We start from the raw sequence: 21,268 nt of genomic DNA, 5'->3' as shown, positions 1-21,268 counted from the left end.
TAACGGAAGGGAAGGGGGACTGATGCACCATCAGAGTTCCTTTCGGAAGATCCTACACGACCGGAAGTGGTATCTGAAGACTGCATTGGCCCAGTGTGATGTTTTTTTGAGTAGGCCTACTACTTAAGCCACCGTGCATGTAGTTCCGACTATGTCCATGACAACACCACCCACACACCAAAGCCAGACATATATAAAGTTAATTAAAGCGAATTGATTTAAACATCTATTTCTCACAAACGCGAAACTTGAAATAAAATTGCTGAATACCAAATTATGATCCTCGTTTTCATTTACATATACATATATATAAATTATAACCTTGTATACTAAATTAAATATTTATCCACATACTTAATCTAAATTTTTTGGTGTTGCCGATATACATACGTGTCCGCGGAAGTAGATGTGCACTGAATATACACACCTACGCATATACATAGCTGAATACGTAAGCATCTTCATGCAGTCATATACCCATTTTAGTATTTAGNTATACCCATTGTAGTATTTACCCAACTGAATTGAAGTGGTAAAAGTGTAACCTTGGTAGTGGATTAAAGTAGAATTTAAGTGCATTTCAATCTTTTATTTTTGTCATTTGTACCCATACACATCCATACATATTAAAACATACATATACATATCTACATATTTCTTTTCTAAGTTTATTGATTTACGATTAATTATTTTGAATTATCTTACACGGGTTTCCCGCATTAAAGGCTCCTTGCTTGAATTTTAGTAGAAATAGGATTTCGATTTGTTCATTTATTTTGTTTTCTCTTGTGAACCGAATTGATTCAGAATATAATTTGGAGTTACGCAATTGAATATCCACAAAGTTTTTGTTTTACCAAATTTTTATTTTTTTTATTACATACCTGAGGCCACGAAGTGCTGGTACCTTGTTTGAATCGCGTAGAATTATCATTAATATTGGAAAACTTGAATTTTGAATTATTGGCGATAGAGTGAATGGAGGAGAGTGAGGAAGAAGAGAGGCTGATTGGAGGACTAGGTCTTTTCGATTCCAACCGTAGGATTACGCGGAGTGCAGCCAGGGCTTTAGAAAACCAGGTCGTCGGCTCGATATTCACCCAGATAGACATGGGTGTACCATACCCAGTAGATTTTTTGCCTACCCACTATCTTAATAGGTGCACCGCTAGAGTTTTCGGTATCCAGGATCAAAACGTGCGTCAAGCACCAAATATGCGCGTCACCGACGAATTTGCATTGAGCACCACCGATAATAGTATCAGCTTTTCACGCAAAATTGAAGAGGTATTAGCTATGCCAGAGACAGGAGAACGGGTAGAGGAAAGTTTGCCACCCAGTGGCGCGGTAGCAGGGAGTTCGAGGCCCGCAGGTGCAGAACCTGGTTCATCAGCGACCAGCATAGAGCAGCTGAGCCGGATGATGGCAATGATGGCACAACAAAACGATATGTTGGCGCAATGTATGAACGAGGTGCGCCACATGCGAGCCAATGTAGCCAACCTTAGCAACCGCGTGACTGAGGTGGAAACATCTGCGAAAGCAGGCGCTAGTCAACCAGCCATGGCATCCACCCCGGAGATAAGCAACATTAGATCGTCGGCAGCAGGGCAAGACAATGACGATGGAAGGCGAGGCTCAAATTCTTTGCAACCGAGCAATGATAAAAGATGGAAGAAGATCGACTTAGAAAAATGGCATGTGAAATTCGATGGGTCTAATAAGGGCATGAGCATAGAAAGCTTTGTATTCCGTGTAGGGAAAATGCGTGAACAGTACAACATATCGTTTTTCCAACTTTTCACGGATTTTCATTGCCTGATGACCGGCGGGGCCTTGAGGTGGTATTGGAGAATCCAGAATGCGGTTATTTTGAACTGAAGTCCGAGATGCTGAGCCACTTCAAGACCGCCGAGTCAGATTATGAAATAATCCGTGAGATAATGGAGCGAAAGCAGCAACCTCAAGAGAACTTTGAAGAATTTTATGGTGAAATTCATAATCTCACATTCCGACTTCGAAAGAAAATCCTTGAGAAGGAACTGGTTGGCATTATCAGGGGCAACCTCAAGCCATATTTGGCAAACTTGACATTTGCTTCAAAAATGGAGACCCTGGCAGAACTTAAAGCTGAATGCAAAAGAGCAGAGAAGGTTATAAAAGAAAATAGGAACAGGCCCAAAGTTATAAATGAGATAGATCTGGAACCCATCGAAATAAAAGTAGAAGCTAGTGTAGAAGCATTTAATAGGAATCAGTTGAAGAAACCTCTGCAGCCCACACCAGTACAGCCTAGAGATAATCCGTCTTCGTCTGTTAGTCCTAACGTGTCAAAGTCCACTGTGAGCTCCTTTTGTCCTTCCCCATTCCACTTGATGTTATGTTTCTCCTGCGGCATGCCGGTGGACCACTTTGTGAAGAACCCGGCGGAGGCCCAGAGAGAAACTAAGTGTACGTCCTCGTTCCATAATATGGTGTGTTTCGCGTGTGGTAGTGATTCGTCTTTTTGTGTTTATAAAAATGATAAGGGAAACCTCAAGCTGGCGGAGATCTCCGGGAGCTCTTGCCAGGACGAGAGAGACCCGGAAATAAAGCAATGAAGATATTGAAGAATGAAAAAACAGATATACTTAAGAAAGTGCTAGAAGTAGGAGTAAAACGGGAAATGAAAAGTTTGCATCAGAGAAAGCTTGAATATGAAGAGGCTCGTAGGCGAATTTTTTGTGAGGAGATAGTGAATAAGAAGAAATCTAGGAATTATAAGAAAATCCAAAAGATGAGGGCAAAGCAGAGGAATTTCAAAAGAATATACAACAAGATAGTATCGACAACTGTTACGTTGAAAGGAGACAACAGGTTTTTCGCTAAAACTAAAATTGGCGGGCATGAAGTGCTAGCGCTCCTAGATTCTGGAGCAGGTGCAAGCTGCTTGGGGACGAATTCAAGCGCGCTCCTATGTGGTAAAGAGGACCTGATATTGCCAATCAAGGGACAAAATGGTAAAACTGCGAATGGGGGTGAAACCGCGGTAGTAGGGGTTATAACGTTGCCAGTCCTCTGGGACAATACAACAAAGGACGTAGAGTTTTTGATTGTTCCAGGCCTCCAGCAAGAAGTGTACTTAGGTGTCGACTTTTGGCAAGCTTTCGGTATGAGTGTTGTTAGCAGGGGAGTGAGTGCGAGTGTGAATAGTCCAACCGTAGCAGAGCTCGTGTCTGGCGAAGGTGACCTGTCATTTGAGGCCGTGCAGCACGTACTGACAGCAGAACAGACGAACGCGTTAGAAAGGGTGAAGTTGCATTTCCCCTCATTTGCGGTGTTAGGGCTGGGTCGCACAGAAGTAGAAGAAGACGTCATTGAGGTAACTAACGAGAATCTGCCAGTAAAACAGCGTCACTATCCCATTTCGCCCGCTATCCAAAAATTAGTCTATTCCGAGCTTGACCGGATGCTGAGTAAGGGAGTCATTGAGGAGTCCAACAGTAGTTGGAGTTCACCGGTCTCATTGGTAATAAAAGGCACAAAAAACCGTCTCTGTTTGGACGCTCGCAAGGTGAATGAGAGGACGATCAAAGACGCGTACCCACTCCCACATATCGACGGAATTCTCAGCAGACTCCAGAATACCAGGTTCATCTCAGCTATTGATCTAAAGGACGCGTTCTGGCAGATTCCATTAGAAAAGAAATCAAGAGAAAAGACGGCGTTTACTGTGCCAGGTCGACCTTTATATCAGTTCACAGTCATGCCTTTTGGGTTGTGCAACGCAGCACAAAGAATGTGTCGCTTGATGGACAAGGTCATACCTGCTTCATTGCGTGAATGTGTATTTGTTTATCTTGACGATCTGTTAGTGTGTTCGGAAGATTTCTCGTCTCATATATGTTTGCTTGAAAAGGTCGCTCAGTGTTTGCGCGAGGCGAAATTGACAATAAATATAGAAAAAAGTAAGTTCTGTTATAAAGAGGTGCGATATCTCGGCTACGTAGTCGGTGATGGGTGCATAAGGATGGATGCCAATAAGGTGGCAGCTGTGAGGGACTTTCCCGAACCTAAAACCCCAAAGCAGCTCCGACGGTTCCTAGGCATGTCAGGTTGGTACCGTCGTTTTATTCAGGATTATGCGACCATTGCAGCACCGCTGCACGACTGCCTCTCAAAAGACAAAATCAAAAAGTTTGCGATGACTGACGAAGCCAAAGCTTCCTTTGAGAAGCTCAAACAAAGTTTGATATCGGCGCCCGTACTGACACATCCGGACTTTAACAGACGGTTTTATATTCAATATGACGCATCGACAAACGGAGTGGGTGGGGTTTTGTTTCAATTAGACGATGACAACAACGAACGACCGATCGCATATATTTCAGCCAAACTCAACAAAGCACAAAAGAACTATAGCATCACTGAGCTCGAATGTTACGCTGCAGTCTTGAGTGTAAAAAGATTCAGGCCATACGTGGAAGGACTCCCATTCACCATTATTACCGACCATGCTAGCCTGAAATGGCTCATGCTGCAGAAGGATTTATCTGGTAGGTTAGCAAGATGGAGTCTGAAGCTTCAGGGTTTCGATTTCGATATCCAGCACCGAAAGGGGGCTCAGAACGTCGTACCAGATACACTGTCAAGAATGAATATGGACGAAATAAAGCTAAGCGACCGGGTAACCGACTTGTGCCTGGAATCTCCATATTTCGAGTCAGAAGAGTATAAGGAATTGAAAAAGACTGTGGCTGAAAATCAAGACAGACTGCCTGACCTGTGCATATCGGATGGCTACGTGTACCGACGAACACAGTTTGACAGGGGCGACGACCTTCAAGTGGACCAAACCTGGAAGCTTTGGGTTCCGTCGGAGTTGCGACCGGGGATGGTAGAGTCTTCTCACGGCTCACCCTCTGTAGGCCATGGCGGTATCCACAAAACCTTGGCGCGACTGCGCGAAAAGTATTACTGGCCAGGGATGGTAGCCGACGTAGGCGCACACATTAAAGAATGCGAAGTTTGCAAGGCCAACAAGGCACAAAATTTTTTTAAGAAACCTGCTATGGGCGAACAGCACATAACAGAACGACCTTTTCAGCGTCTGTTTATAGATTTTATGGGTCCGTTTCCTCGTAGTTGTGATGGTAATGTGTATGTCTTTGTTGGTCTTGATCATTTTTCAAAGTTTGTGTGTTTGAAGCCTATGCGTAAGGCAACTTCAGCCGAAGTCATTAAGTATTTAGAGAAGGATGTCTTCCACGTTTTCGGTGTGCCCGAATACGTACACTCTGATAACGGAAAGCAATTCGTTTCTGACATGTTCAAAAGTTTTCTAGAGGAATACGGTACGAAACACATAAAAACAGCGTTTTATTCGCCCCAAGGCAACGCTGCCGAGAGGGTCAACCGATCGGTACTACAGATCATAAGATCATTTATTAAGGAGAACCAAAGAAACTGGGACCGACATGTCAGTGATGCAGCATTTGCGCTTCGCAGTGTGGTACACTCCGCAATCAACACATCGCCATATCACGCCTCTTTCGGTATGCCCATGATTCAGCATGCTGCATCATACGAGCTATACCGAAAGTTGGGTTCCTTAAAAGACATTGATTGCGAGGTTGAGGCGGCAAGCGATAGGCTGCAAATCATCAGGAACAAGATTATGAAAGAGCTGAAGTTAGCACATGAAAGGAGTAAAAAGGTTTATAATACTAGAAGTAGGGATATAAAATTCCAGATCGGACAAGTGGTATATCGCCGAAACTTCAAACAAAGCTCGAAGATTGAAAATTACAATGCCAAGCTAGCCCCGAAACAGATAAAATGTATCGTTCTAAAGGTTATCGGGAACTCTATGTACGAGCTTGGCGATATCAGCGGGAAGAGGATCGGCGTATACCACGCTAAAGACATCTTTGCTAAGTAGGTTTATGTTATATGTAGCCTATGTGGCATGTTGCATGTTGGATGTCAGGTGCGTGTGCTAAATGTTTTATGTTACCTATACAATAGACTTTTATTTATATCCAAAATTTTATTGAGACCTGACTGCAGTATTTATTTATTGATTTGTCCGCGCAATTATTTAATTATTTATTACAACACTTGACTATTTTTGTGATTATTTCATTATTTATACACTTTTATTTATTTATTTATTTTTCTTAAGATTTATTTATTTATATATATTTAGTTATAATACACCATAACTGTGGTATGTTTGTTTTATTTTTTTTCTGTGATATTACTTAATTCATATTTTTTATTGGTTTTTTACATCTGTGATATTCATTTAACCATTTATGTAATTATTTAGCTCTTTCCCCTGTGATATAGCGTAATAGATAGATATTATAATACAATAGAAGTAGACCTGTGATATCGTCTTTACATGTATAATTATGCCCAGTGACAAGTGATTATGAGTGCCCGGCTTTAGGTCGTGGGTCGGGGCCACACGCTGGGCGGAAATAAGACCTTGCAGCTAGCCGCGTTAAGAATCTTTTACGCACACGCTCCATGATGCAGGCACCATCGACGGGTCCGAGCCCGTAGCGCCAGCTGTTTGCGAGATACTCCTGTGCGTGCGTGTGTGTGTGCGTGAAGTGGACCAAACCTAAGTCAATCAGACAACAATGTTAATTGAGCATAGTGGTGTGTGTATGTGGGTACAGGGTCGAACATAGGTAGTTCAACCAAACGGCAATGTTAAATAAGTGTAGATGTGGGAGAGTAAAAGTATGTGATCGAACCTGTTTCGTCAAACGTCAACGTAAACAACATGATGCCCAGACAAAGTTCGGAGACTCCGATAAAACAAAATCAAGAGTGTATGTGGGTGTGAATGTCTGCTCCTAACAGCGTTTTTCCTTTGTTTTTGTTAACTTTCCCCTGTACGCAAGAACTTGTGTAAGTATGTATGTGCATAATTCCGATTGAGCCAGTTAGTCTGACAAAGGGTATAAAATGACCCCAATGATGATGAACGGGTCATATGCGAATGTTACGGGGTGTCGTGGAGTAGAGCGAGTGCTTTAAGTGCAAAAAGTGAAGTGGTGTTATACTTAGCAAAAAAAAATTAAAAAAATAAAAAAAAAATTAAAATATACTAACTTTTAATAAATGTACATACTCATCAATGTATACAGAGTGATTTGTGCGTATTTTTTACGACACGTCACGGCATCGGTGAGCGCAAAGCCGCAACCTAGTGCTAATTTTGGACCGGGAGGTAAGTACTGCATAATCTCTAAGATTCCTCAAATCTGCATGGATACATACAGCTGATTGGTAACACCGGCTTATGTTCACACGTAGACGAAAGGCAAATTACTAAGATCATCTCAAATGCATAACTACTACGATAGACAATCCACTAAACGTTTTTTTCTTGCTTTATAGGTCGCCTGTAAATTTGTATGCCTCACCCATCGGATATCTGGAAATAGCTACCTACACACAGACGCATCTTGCCACATAGTTGGGAGGCACTCGCACAAGTCGGACCCACCGTCGTGCATAAACTCACGCCACCGATCATTTCCAGCAGTCAAACACACGCCCACACGCAGCAGCAATAGATATGTACATTGCCACAAACATTTAAAGAACGTACGCGGCAAGTAGTTCTGAGCACACAAACACACAACACCCGACACACATTTATCTTATTGGACACCAGCAACATACACATCAGCGCGCAAACACACACAACTGGAGAAATTGTCGGCGGAAGCCCATGTACGAGTAAGTTCTCTCCAGAGTCCCGTCTTGGCTAAGATCGCGGCCTTCCGGGGCCTACCCCATCGACGCCAACACAGCAACACAAACATAAGCACACAATCAGCTGGTACAGGTATATAGCGCAGGTCAGAGCAACGACCGCGATTCCATATATATACATACGTGCATACGGTGGAGCAAACGTACCTATGTACATATCGGGGTAAATAAGTATATAGAGCAACAAAGGTAGCAGAGTGGAACGCGAGAGCTTGGAAGCACCCGAAAGTGGACGCTAATTAGAGCCAGAGAGCAGCGGAGCGGATCCACCACATCAGCGACGCCAAACCTTGCCAGCGTCGACGTCAGCCATCACCGCCGCCAGGAGCAGAGCGGTTGGCATGCGATAGGCCAGGGTTTCCTTCACGAAAGACTTTCATTTTTGTTCATCACTATGTTTTTTTTGTGCTCAACCCGGTCTAGTTTTAAGTACAAGTATACATATATTTTTTTTTGGTAAATTTACGGCATACGGGTGTTAGCATATGTTTGTAGATTAGCAGAGTTTTGCCTTCGCGGAGCTTGTTTATTTAAATTTTCTTGTTGAATTTCCTACCTTAGGTATTTCCACGTTTTCACTCCTTCTTCCGGTTTTTATGATTAATTTTCACATGCTGTTAATTCCTCTGTTCTTTTAACACGCGAAAATTTCTTCTGTTAGTATAGATAGGGGTTTTTTTTTTAGGGGATTTGGGTGTCCGCGCATATTTCATAAAAATTCACTCGACATTATTTGTATCGGTATCACGCCTTTAATGAACACTTTGAGAAGAAAATTCGATTTCACGTGATCTATTTTCATTGCGTTTTGGGTTTTTTTTCTGTCTTTTTCGGGCACATCCGTATGCTAAATTTCGTTTTTTTTTTTCATTTTTCTGCTTAAGTTTTGGTTGACCCGCTCGATACCCGCCACCACGAGCGAATGAATCGAGCTGGGCTAACATCAAAATCTCAGTACTTCAGTGTGGGCATAGGAATGTATGTACACATAAATATATGTAAATTTTGTAGTTAAGCTCTCCCCCACACAGGTTCTCATCAGCGGGCTGGTACCAACGTCGCTGGAGTGACCAGGTGAGTGCACTTCTTTTTTTTGCTTGTTATTGCATATGTGCATACAAACATATATATTTGCGTACATAATTGCCTGCATATGAATTTCTGAATTGGCGTGTCTGCATGTATGTACATACTGATTCATATATATTTATATGTATTACCTAGGCTTAGTTTGAGCCTGAAAGTGCGTTTTCTTGGATATTTACTCATTTGGTATATACATACATACAGACGCATATGTTCAATTGATCGTAGACCTATACATGTAGGTTTATTGCCATTGGAAGCTAACATTAGGGTACACATGTTTTATTTTTATATTTAATATTTATAATTTTTTTGTTTTCACAACATTGTTTTTTTATTGTATAAGAGTTTGGAAGAAGCATGAATAGGAGTTTGAATAAGAGAAGGTTTTTTTTCTTTATGGATTATTTGGTAATAGGTTTGCATTTTATTTCCTTTGTTATATGGTTAGTTTGCGGAAAGCGCTTATATTTAATATAGGTGTAATTAAGTAAGAGTAAGTACGAATTGTTAGTTTAGTAATATTAGAAATAAAGGAAAGGAAATAATACACTTCCAAGTGCATATAAATGAATTCGCAATTGTCATATCTTACTAGGTGAAGGACACATAAAAGCATATGGAGGGCTAAATTTGTTGTTAGTTTGGTGTGGGTGTTGCGCTAGTGCAACAGAGGGGACGCGGGGTATGGACGCATGACAATGACACCGAGGGGACATTGACTGACCGCTAATTGACATACTGACTGTCAGGTTTAGGGGGCGCTGCTAAAGAAGAGGAGTCGCAGCGGCGCCCAAGGCTTCGTGGAGTTCACGTAGAAGGGGTGGGAGGCATGACTCAAATTTTGTTCATGTTGCTAGAAGGCAAGGCAGGTAGCAAGGACCTCCCCGGACCGTCGGGCAAGTTTGGGCCTGCAAGCATGCCTGCATGCCGCCTCGTCTTGCCCAACCATGTAGTGACATAACACGTTGACTGAAAACCAAATGTTAGACCTTCTGAAAGAGTTTTCAGATCTCGACGATGAATCGGGAGGTGATGAGATCGATTCAGTGGAATTTACTAGTAAGAAGCGAATTGAAGATGAGGGGGCTCAAAATTACGACACCAGCACTGAGGAAAATGTGGAGGAACGTGATTTGAGTCCAATAAATGAACTTCCACCAGCTGTTCGTGCACACGTTACGACTTTTTCCCTCCCTCAACAAAGAGCGAAGAAAATGTTGCACAAAATTCATATTTCTCCGTCAGAGTATTGCGTTCAATAGCAGGTGAGAGAGTAAGTACACCAATAGAAGCAGCAGAAGGAAACTATGATTTGGCAAATATTACTGAGAAAATCGATGTTCAGTGGCGCCATTCCCGCAGTAATAATCGAATTGCTAATTTTTTGTTAGTTCCGCCTGTACAGTTGCCTACAGCAGTCAAAAGTGAATACGAATATTTTCAAAAATATTTACCGCCCCAATTTTTTGAAGATGTTTCCAATTTCACTAATCTGTATAGTGTGCAGAAAGAATCAAATTTTCAGCCAACTAGTCCAAGAGAAATTCGGCAATTCTTCGCTTTACATTGTATGATGGGTATATTGAAGTTTCCACGGGTAGCAATGGTCTGGGAGAAAGGTACAGCGTTGCCAATTTTCACTAGTAATATGACAAGAAATCGTTTTTATGCGCTACGAACACATTTGCATTTAGTGGATACTTGTCTTCCCCCAAAAAACAATGACAAATTTCATCGAGTGAGACCAATTATGGATGCGATTCGGAAGCGATTATTGGAGCACCAGTTGAAGGAAACTCTTTGCGTTGACGAACAGATTATACCATTTACAGGGCGCATGGGAATGAAGCAGTATATACGTGGTAAACCTTGTCCATGGGGAATAAAACTCTATGTGCTTTGTGGAAAAAGTGGAATGCTGTATGATTTCATTGCTTATCAGGGCTCATCCACTGAAATTGAACCAAGCCTTATCAATAAACATGGTTTTGGTGCTTCCATCACATTACAGCTGCTAAAACGAGTGCCCCAAGATTCAACTGGTCACCAAGTTTACACAGATAATTTCTTCACCGCGTATTCTCTACTTGAAATTTTGGGGAAAAGGAAAATTCTAGCAGCTGGCACAATACAGATGCTGTAATATGAAAGAAAGGTCGCGGCTGTGCTGAACAAGTGGTGAGCCGAGATGGAAAAGTTATTGTCACAAAATGGTTCGACAACAAAGGAGTTTACTTAGCATCCAACTTTGTGGGAATTGGCATCAAAGACAAAGTAGAACGATACGAGAAAAAAGAAAAGCGGTATATTGAGATTGATAGACCTGAAGTTGTGCAGCTTTATAATAATGGAATGGGTGGCGTAGATCTTCTTGATCAAATGTTGCAGCATTACCGTATTTTCATAAAATCTAAAAAGTGGACCCCACGCGTTATTATTCATTTCTTTGACATGGCAATAGTGGCGAGTTGGTTCGAGTATAAAGCGGATGCAGATAGAAATGATATACCTAAGAAAGACCAAATGGACTTACTTGTCTTTAGAAAAGGATTGGCTAATACTCTTGAAACAATTTCTTCAACATTTCAAAATGAAAACCGACGGGGTCGTTCCTCAAATACCTTTAGCGAAGATGAGCAGCAAGCTCCTAAAAGATTGAAGTACTTCAACCAACCACCAACTGTACATATATGTGTATTCGATATAAAAAATTGCCAAAAATCAACGGGAAGCCTTAGCTACTTCATATTTATATTTTATTGTACTAAAATTAAATGGTCAACAAAACTGCATACCATTTTTTATAAAGATGCTGATTAAAAAGTTTGAAATTTTGGTGAAATTTTGCAGAATTTTAATAATTTTTCCACAAAGTCAGAAATTTGGATTTATATGGTGTTTGTTAAGTAATCAGTTTTGCTGTCATAGAAAAATAATAAAAATTAAAAAAAAAAACTAAAGGAAAATAGCCAAAACTTGCCCAAATGTCGCGTCCCAGTTTTTGTTTGGGTCACTGGTATATAATTCAGATGAACGTAGTTTTTCGTACATAAGGGTAAGAATGCAAGCAAAAACGTTCTCTGAGCTAAAATTCTTTAATTTTTGTAATTAAATAGACATAACTTCTTAACTATTGTAGTGATGTCTATAATATTGAGGTGACCAGAATTTTTTTACATTCCAGGAGGACGAATTCTCCACATTGAAACACATAAATAACGAATAAATTAACAATTCAAAGTTTCTCAAAGCACAATTCAAACGATTTAATAGTACACTGTGTTACATAATTATAAGACCGCCACATATTAACAAGTTTTGACTATTTCTTTTTAAATTATTTAATTGTCGTTGTATTACTTGCAAAAGAAATTGCTTGTTCTTCGTATTTCGTCAAAGTTTAACTATAATTTTGTATCAACGCTATATCTCGTTCAGTAATATCATAAACATATTTAATACTCTTAAACGTCTCTAAGACAATCAACTTCAGGGTCAGCTTTTAGAGAATTTTATATCCTACAAGAATATGCCCAGAAAAAACGTATATCCCTTCTTTATAACGGTTCAAAAGTTATAACATTTCAAATGAAAATTAATTTTTTTACATGTTATTTACATATAAAATTTCAAATGCCCACCGACACTTTTTAAAACTTAAATAAAAATTTTTTAAATGGGAGAATCTCCTTCTCAGTAAAAAGGCCATAAATTCGCTAGGTTAGTTATTTTGGATCACCCTAATATATATATATACAAGAATTCCTCGTTTAAAGAAATAAGTATAAGGGGGAAACTTTTCCGGAAAAACACCCCAAAAATAATCTGAATCCGCCGCTGAGCCTGTGCTATTTTTGGTTATGTACTTGAACATGAAATAACACATTTTCTTAAAATTTGTTAGGCATGTTTGCGCTCCAATGCAACGAATATATCAAGATAAAAACTTGCCCTCTCACAAGTATTGCCACTGATAAAACTTATACACATTTGGCAAACAAAATGCCATGTGATAGGCAATAATTTTCGCCTGTGAAGACGTGTCGTAATACGGCTTCCCCACGCCACCGTGAATTACTTTGAAGGCTCCTCCAATTACCATCGCGAATTCCCCCATTCTCACGGGCATATTAGGAGCGTTCCTTATCTCCCAGAAATAGTCAGAAAAAGTCCGAAGTAGTCAGATTTAGTCCAAAAAGCGTTCCTTAACTCGGAAATGACAGCAAAAATGAGAGAGCAACACTCAGTGAGAGTGACTCTCATCAGTCCGAAGGAGTCAGATTTAGTCAGAAGAATTTTTTCTGGCAAAATCCTGAACAGTGTCAAACTCAACTGAATATAAATTAACGGAAATTAAAGAATACGTAAAAAGTGAGAATAATCTAAAAAGTAAAAAAAGTGAATTGAAATTGGAAGGAGGCAAAAAATAATTTGATATAGTAAGTGTTTATTGTGCTTGTGCTTGTGTGAATGTGTTTTGTACATACATTTCCATTCTTATTTGACGTTAGCTTTGTTGTTGCCATTCTTTGGACTAAAAATTTGGTTTTTTGCGTTCCTTTACTTTTCCTGTTATTCTCTTTTAGTGAGCGCATTTTGCTTACGCTCTGGCATTTTGACACTTTTCAGATTTTAGTCCAAAAAGATAAGGAATGAACCTATTATTAATTCGATTTGACAGTTCTATATCTCTGTGTTTTGTTTTTTTTTTCTTCGCTACAAAATTTATGCAAAATGTAAGTTATTGCTTAAAATGTATAAGCTTCCGTATTTAATTGGTGATGTACACATGTAAAGCTTTACTTTTCGTACTCAGAAAAAGTTCCAGTTTTGATTTGTGAACTGGTTTCGATAAATTTCCGATAAAAATTAGTCACGGCAGCGATTTCTTCGCAATTCACATGGTAATTGGAGTGCGAGTTATGAATGAGAGAGCGAACTACGTAATTGGAGTGCCGTGGGAAAGCCGTATTAAATATTGTTGATTAAGGCTAAAAGGCGTTTACACTGTTCAACTTACACAGACGGTTAGTTGAATCAAAAGTTTACATCATTTAACTAAGAGTTGAACAATGTAAACGCCTTTTAAATATAACGATTATGTACGATTAGGAAATATGTAATAATATTCTCATTGAAATTTTTTTTAAATATCATCACTGCATCCACTTATATACTTGAAAAGGACAATCCTCATCAAAGGAAACATAGCTGTTAATACATAATAAGAAATTCGAATTGGAAACATATTAAATAAAGACACATATTTACTTTACTTTACTTTCACTTTTTCAGACTTTACTTTTCCCAATAACTTTTGAAATTTTTAATTTGCCTAATTTCTAATAATTTTATTTATTTATAGCAGCATTGCTTAAGTTGTTGTTTTTGATAACTTATTTGTTGGTTAATGACTGCAAATATCTTTAAATAAATACAGATTTCTACCAATTTAGAAACCAGAAATAAAACATTCATAAAAAATAAAATGCATATGCATATAGATTTAAAAAGCTCTTTAAATACAAAAGTTTTATAAAAATGTCACATTACACAACTGTTTAAATCTACGTTACTTTTAACTTTCTATAAATAAGGCCGTAAACATTTCTTTACATCCTCAATTTCCATATTCTATTTTTACTCTTTCAATTTCACTGACCAACGCCGAAAACAATATCAACTAGTAGGCTAACAACCAGAAATGAAAAATACGCAAGTACTTACAGTACTACATGTATACAGAAAGTAGAATTGCTACTCCCTTTTGGCAGTAGCAAATATCTCTCGTACGCGAAGAGAGCAAATAGTGTACGTACAGTTTTGGTACATACCCCGTCAAATTTGTTTTTTTGCGTCACCCGAAATTGGCTTGCGTGCGTTTGCATTTGATTTCATCGCAGAACAAAAATTGGAAATTGAGTTAGCTTCATACGCACGCCGCTCAATTTCACTTGGCCCCATACAACTTGTACGTGCGTGAGAAATTTTTGACAGCAGATCGGCGGCGTGCGTGAATATTAGGTAAGCCTGTTACTTTGGTGGAGTAATAGCAACAGTGTTGCCGCAAAAAAATTACTAAATTCCTCAAAAACAAATAAACAAACAAATTACTCAAAGTTTTCTTTTTGCAGATATGAGTATTGTGTACTGCTTACAATTTACAGGTACTTAATATAAAAATTAATTACGTTCTGCAATTCAATTGGTACAATTTTTCTTGCGTTTCAAACAAAGTATCACCGTTGTTTTGTATGCCTTGGTTAGTACAGTATATTTTGCTTAGCTGCACATCCTTCTTTGCACGAAAAACTTGTGCACCTAACCGAAAAAGGCACTTAAGCGAATTTTCTTTACTACTTCAATGAGGAAGGTATCCGAATCCCTACGAAACCAAATAATGGAGAAGCACTTATCACGTAGAAAATAATGCAAGCGAAATTTTTTTCGAATGGTATCTTATTATCTATATAACTACATAAATTGATAGCCATTTTCGTTGTTCTGCGATATGAGCAAAATAAATAAAAGCTTGTAGGTAATTATAGGGCCAGTGCAGGTAAACGTAATACTTTCTTTGACAATTGATACTAGTTGCACAATTTTTAAGGCAGGTATCGCCAATGGGCAGGTATGTTGAATGCATATATCGAAGCACTTTCCTTATAAATGTTAAAAATAATGTCTCAGATGCGCATTTTGGGTAGGTATCTTAAATGTGCACTTAAGCATAAAGGCAGCAAAGCAAAATATACTGTATATAATATTGCTGCAACTATATCAGTGCTCAATCTGGCCCTCAAGTCAGTCCTACACATTTTCAAACTACTAAGTATACGTTCTACTGAAGCATTAGAAAAGGGCTATATTAGAAATGCAGATATACCTTTTTTAATTGGGAAACTTATATGAACCTGAAGAATCTTTTAATTCAAAAACTTTTTTCCTATAATTTACCGGATGTAATGAAGAATCAAAGAAAAAATCGGCCGCTTCCACTGCGCAGCACCTGGTTTCAAACACTGGCCAAAGCAAAAGCGCAAAATATATAAAAAAAAAAGATTTTTTCTTAACAGCGGTCATCCCTCGGCAGGCAATGGCAAACTTCCGAGTGTATTTCTGTCATGAAAAACAGCTTCACATAAAAAATACAATCGCCGTTCGGAGTCGGCATTAAACTGTAGGTCCCTCCGCTTTGTGTGACAACATCTAAGCGCACGCCGCAAATCGGAGGAGAAGCTGGCCAAACACTAACATATGTGTAAGCGCCAATCTATTATTATTATTAATGAAAAATCAATATGAATAATCTTATGATGGAACAATGCGTGTTGTCTGCATTCGTTACCGAGATTTTGCAAGTTCTAAATACATAAGTTGAAAATATAACGATGGAATGAAAAAAAATTTCGATAACATTTTGAATATTTAGCAGTAAATGCAGATGTGCTTAAGAGTGAAAAACACCACACAAGGACGCAAGAGAGAAAAATCGAAGAAAACCGAACCCTTTTACATTGTGCACCGAAAGAAAGCTAAAATTCTTTGCTTGAACGAGTCATGTTACCACGGTGTATGGCAAAATGGGAAAAGTAGGTTTGAAGAATGTTTGACAAGCCGCTTGTGTGGCGTATTTCGCTCTTTATACAACTACTATATAACTATACAAATTTCAAATGCCCACCGACACTTTTTAAAACTTAAATAAAAATTTTTTAAATGGGAGAATCTCCTTCTCAGTAAAAAGGCCATAAATTCGCTAGGCTAGTTATTTTGGATCACCCTAATATATATATATACAAGAATTCCTCGTTTAAAGAAATAAGTATAAGGGGGAAACTTTTCCGGAAAAACACCCCAAAAATAATCTGAATCCGCCGCTGAGCCTGTGCTATTTTTGGTTATGTACTTGAACATGAAATAACACATTTTCTTAAAATTTGTTAGGCATGTTTGCGCTCCAATGCAACGAATATATCAAGATAAAAACTTGCCCTCTCACAAGTATTGCCACTGATAAAACTTATACACATTTGGCAAACAAAATGCCATGTGATAGGCAATAATTTTCGCCTGTGAAGACGTGTCGTAATACGGCTTCCCCACGCCACCGTGAATTACTTTGAAGGCTCCTCCAATTACCATCGCGAATTCCCCCATTCTCACGGGCATATTAGGAGCGTTCCTTATCTCCCAGAAATAGTCAGAAAAAGTCCGAAGTAGTCAGATTTAGTCCAAAAAGCGTTCCTTAACTCGGAAATGACAGCAAAAATGAGAGAGCAACACTCAGTGAGAGTGACTCTCATCAGTCCGAAGGAGTCAGATTTAGTCAGAAGAATTTTTTCTGGCAAAATCCTGAACAGTGTCAAACTCAACTGAATATAAATTAACGGAAATTAAAGAATACGTAAAAAGTGAGAATAATCTAAAAAGTAAAAAAAGTGAATTGAAATTGGAAGGAGGCAAAAAATAATTTGATATAGTAAGTGTTTATTGTGCTTGTGCTTGTGTGAATGTGTTTTGTACATACATTTCCATTCTTATTTGACGTTAGCTTTGTTGTTGCCATTCTTTGGACTAAAAATTTGGTTTTTTGCGTTCCTTTACTTTTCCTGTTATTCTCTTTTAGTGAGCGCATTTTGCTTACGCTCTGGCATTTTGACACTTTTCAGATTTTAGTCCAAAAAGATAAGGAATGAACCTATTATTAATTCGATTTGACAGTTCTATATCTCTGTGTTTTGTTTTTTTTTTCTTCGCTACAAAATTTATGCAAAATGTAAGTTATTGCTTAAAATGTATAAGCTTCCGTATTTAATTGGTGATGTACACATGTAAAGCTTTACTTTTCGTACTCAGAAAAAGTTCCAGTTTTGATTTGTGAACTGGTTTCGATAAATTTCCGATAAAAATTAGTCACGGCAGCGATTTCTTCGCAATTCACATGGTAATTGGAGTGCGAGTTATGAATGAGAGAGCGAACTACGTAATTGGAGTGCCGTGGGAAAGCCGTATTAAATATTGTTGATTAAGGCTAAAAGGCGTTTACACTGTTCAACTTACACAGACGGTTAGTTGAATCAAAAGTTTACATCATTTAACTAAGAGTTGAACAATGTAAACGCCTTTTAAATATAACGATTATGTACGATTAGGAAATATGTAATAATATTCTCATTGAAATTTTTTTTAAATATCATCACTGCATCCACTTATATACTTGAAAAGGACAATCCTCATCAAAGGAAACATAGCTGTTAATACATAATAAGAAATTCGAATTGGAAACATATTAAATAAAGACACATATTTACTTTACTTTACTTTCACTTTTTCAGACTTTACTTTTCCCAATAACTTTTGAAATTTTTAATTTGCCTAATTTCTAATAATTTTATTTATTTATAGCAGCATTGCTTAAGTTGTTGTTTTTGATAACTTATTTGTTGGTTAATGACTGCAAATATCTTTAAATAAATACAGATTTCTACCAATTTAGAAACCAGAAATAAAACATTCATAAAAAATAAAATGCATATGCATATAGATTTAAAAAGCTCTTTAAATACAAAAGTTTTATAAAAATGTCACATTACACAACTGTTTAAATCTACGTTACTTTTAACTTTCTATAAATAAGGCCGTAAACATTTCTTTACATCCTCAATTTCCATATTCTATTTTTACTCTTTCAATTTCACTGACCAACGCCGAAAACAATATCAACTAGTAGGCTAACAACCAGAAATGAAAAATACGCAAGTACTTACAGTACTACATGTATACAGAAAGTAGAATTGCTACTCCCTTTTGGCAGTAGCAAATATCTCTCGTACGCGAAGAGAGCAAATAGTGTACGTACAGTTTTGGTACATACCCCGTCAAATTTGTTTTTTTGCGTCACCCGAAATTGGCTTGCGTGCGTTTGCATTTGATTTCATCGCAGAACAAAAATTGGAAATTGAGTTAGCTTCATACGCACGCCGCTCAATTTCACTTGGCCCCATACAACTTGTACGTGCGTGAGAAATTTTTGACAGCAGATCGGCGGCGTGCGTGAATATTAGGTAAGCCTGTTACTTTGGTGGAGTAATAGCAACAGTGTTGCCGCAAAAAAATTACTAAATTCCTCAAAAACAAATAAACAAACAAATTACTCAAAGTTTTCTTTTTGCAGATATGAGTATTGTGTACTGCTTACAATTTACAGGTACTTAATATAAAAATTAATTACGTTCTGCAATTCAATTGGTACAATTTTTCTTGCGTTTCAAACAAAGTATCACCGTTGTTTTGTATGCCTTGGTTAGTACAGTATATTTTGCTTAGCTGCACATCCTTCTTTGCACGAAAAACTTGTGCACCTAACCGAAAAAGGCACTTAAGCGAATTTTCTTTACTACTTCAATGAGGAAGGTATCCGAATCCCTACGAAACCAAATAATGGAGAAGCACTTATCACGTAGAAAATAATGCAAGCGAAATTTTTTTCGAATGGTATCTTATTATCTATATAACTACATAAATTGATAGCCATTTTCGTTGTTCTGCGATATGAGCAAAATAAATAAAAGCTTGTAGGTAATTATAGGGCCAGTGCAGGTAAACGTAATACTTTCTTTGACAATTGATACTAGTTGCACAATTTTTAAGGCAGGTATCGCCAATGGGCAGGTATGTTGAATGCATATATCGAAGCACTTTCCTTATAAATGTTAAAAATAATGTCTCAGATGCGCATTTTGGGTAGGTATCTTAAATGTGCACTTAAGCATAAAGGCAGCAAAGCAAAATATACTGTATATAATATTGCTGCAACTATATCAGTGCTCAATCTGGCCCTCAAGTCAGTCCTACACATTTTCAAACTACTAAGTATACGTTCTACTGAAGCATTAGAAAAGGGCTATATTAGAAATGCAGATATACCTTTTTTAATTGGGAAACTTATATGAACCTGAAGAATCTTTTAATTCAAAAACTTTTTTCCTATAATTTACCGGATGTAATGAAGAATCAAAGAAAAAATCGGCCGCTTCCACTGCGCAGCACCTGGTTTCAAACACTGGCCAAAGCAAAAGCGCAAAATATATAAAAAAAAAAGATTTTTTCTTAACAGCGGTCATCCCTCGGCAGGCAATGGCAAACTTCCGAGTGTATTTCTGTCATGAAAAACAGCTTCACATAAAAAATACAATCGCCGTTCGGAGTCGGCATTAAACTGTAGGTCCCTCCGCTTTGTGTGACAACATCTAAGCGCACGCCGCAAATCGGAGGAGAAGCTGGCCAAACACTAACATATGTGTAAGCGCCAATCTATTATTATTATTAATGAAAAATCAATATGAATAATCTTATGATGGAACAATGCGTGTTGTCTGCATTCGTTACCGAGATTTTGCAAGTTCTAAATACATAAGTTGAAAATATAACGATGGAATGAAAAAAAATTATCGATAACATTTTGAATATTTAGCAGTAAATGCAGATGTGCTTAAGAGTGAAAAACACCACACAAGGACGCAAGAGAGAAAAATCGAAGAAAACCGAACCCTTTTACATTGTGCACCGAAAGAAAGCTAAAATTCTTTGCTTGAACGAGTCATGTTACCACGGTGTATGGCAAAATGGGAAAAGTAGGTTTGAAGAATGTTTGACAAGCCGCTTGTGTGGCGTATTTCGCTCTTTATACAACTACGAAAATCTTTTTGTTCAAAAATTTGCATAGCGATTTGACAATTCTCTTGTTTAAAACATAGTTGCTTTTGTTATTTGAAAATATATCGAGAAAAACTTCCTCAAAATAAAAATCCTCAAGCGCACCCGAAATTCCTCACGTTTTGAGGAATTACTCACAAAGTGGCAACACTGAATAGCAAGTATTTTGCTCTCTCAACGCCAAGTAGTGTATTTATGCGGAAAAATAGTAACAATGTGTTGTCAGTAGAGTACAATGCAAAGAGTACTTACTGAACGTAATGCGGTAAATATACTTGCGCTGGCCTTTAATAAATGAATGTTATCTTTTTTTGCGTTTTCTGGTTGCACCACGCTCGCCGCGAGACCGCGCGGCAAGCGGCATGAAAGCAAAAGCACACGTGGCAGGAGCGAAAAAGAGACTAGCGACTCCGTGCAAGTTTTCGTGCTTTTTTTTTTAAATAGTGTACTACACCGTTCGACAAAAACCAAAAATTTTCAAAACACACGAAAAAATCAATATGTATATTCACAAAACTAGGAGCCAAATATACTATAACTGCGCTTTTAATTTTTTTCTCTGACCTCAGGATTTTTTTTAAGGACTTTGAAATTTCCTGGATATGATTGAATAAAAAATTATTTAAAAGATTTGGTGCATTGTAGAGTAACAATGTGGGTATCAGTTAAAAGGGAAAATTTTGCA

General features: G+C 38.0%; 1 protein-coding gene and 1 long non-coding RNA gene across 2 annotated transcripts; both read left to right on the top strand.

The window, feature by feature from the left end:
- Nucleotides 1–10,615: 10,615 nt before the first annotated feature.
- On the top strand, nt 10,616–11,008 carry LOC108360645 (piggyBac transposable element-derived protein 3-like). Its single transcript, XM_017613012.1, has one exon. It carries the CDS (start codon nt 10,616–10,618, stop codon nt 11,006–11,008), a length of 393 nt encoding a protein of 130 aa, XP_017468501.1.
- A 3,891-nt stretch (nt 11,009–14,899) lies between these two features.
- Nucleotides 14,900–20,867, top strand: LOC108360644 (uncharacterized). Its single transcript, XR_001847156.1, has 3 exons — nt 14,900–14,925; nt 16,947–16,950; nt 20,742–20,867. It is a non-coding gene; the product is annotated as an uncharacterized LOC108360644 (long non-coding RNA).
- The last annotated feature ends 401 nt before the right edge of the window (nt 20,868–21,268 follow it).

This window comes from Rhagoletis zephyria, unplaced genomic scaffold (assembly GCF_001687245.7).
Source record: "Rhagoletis zephyria isolate East Lansing unplaced genomic scaffold, Rhagoletis_zephyria_1.1 Rzeph_scaffold_00600, whole genome shotgun sequence".
Taxonomy (NCBI): domain Eukaryota; kingdom Metazoa; phylum Arthropoda; class Insecta; order Diptera; family Tephritidae; genus Rhagoletis; species Rhagoletis zephyria.
This window is presented reverse-complemented; position numbering and strand designations above follow the sequence as displayed.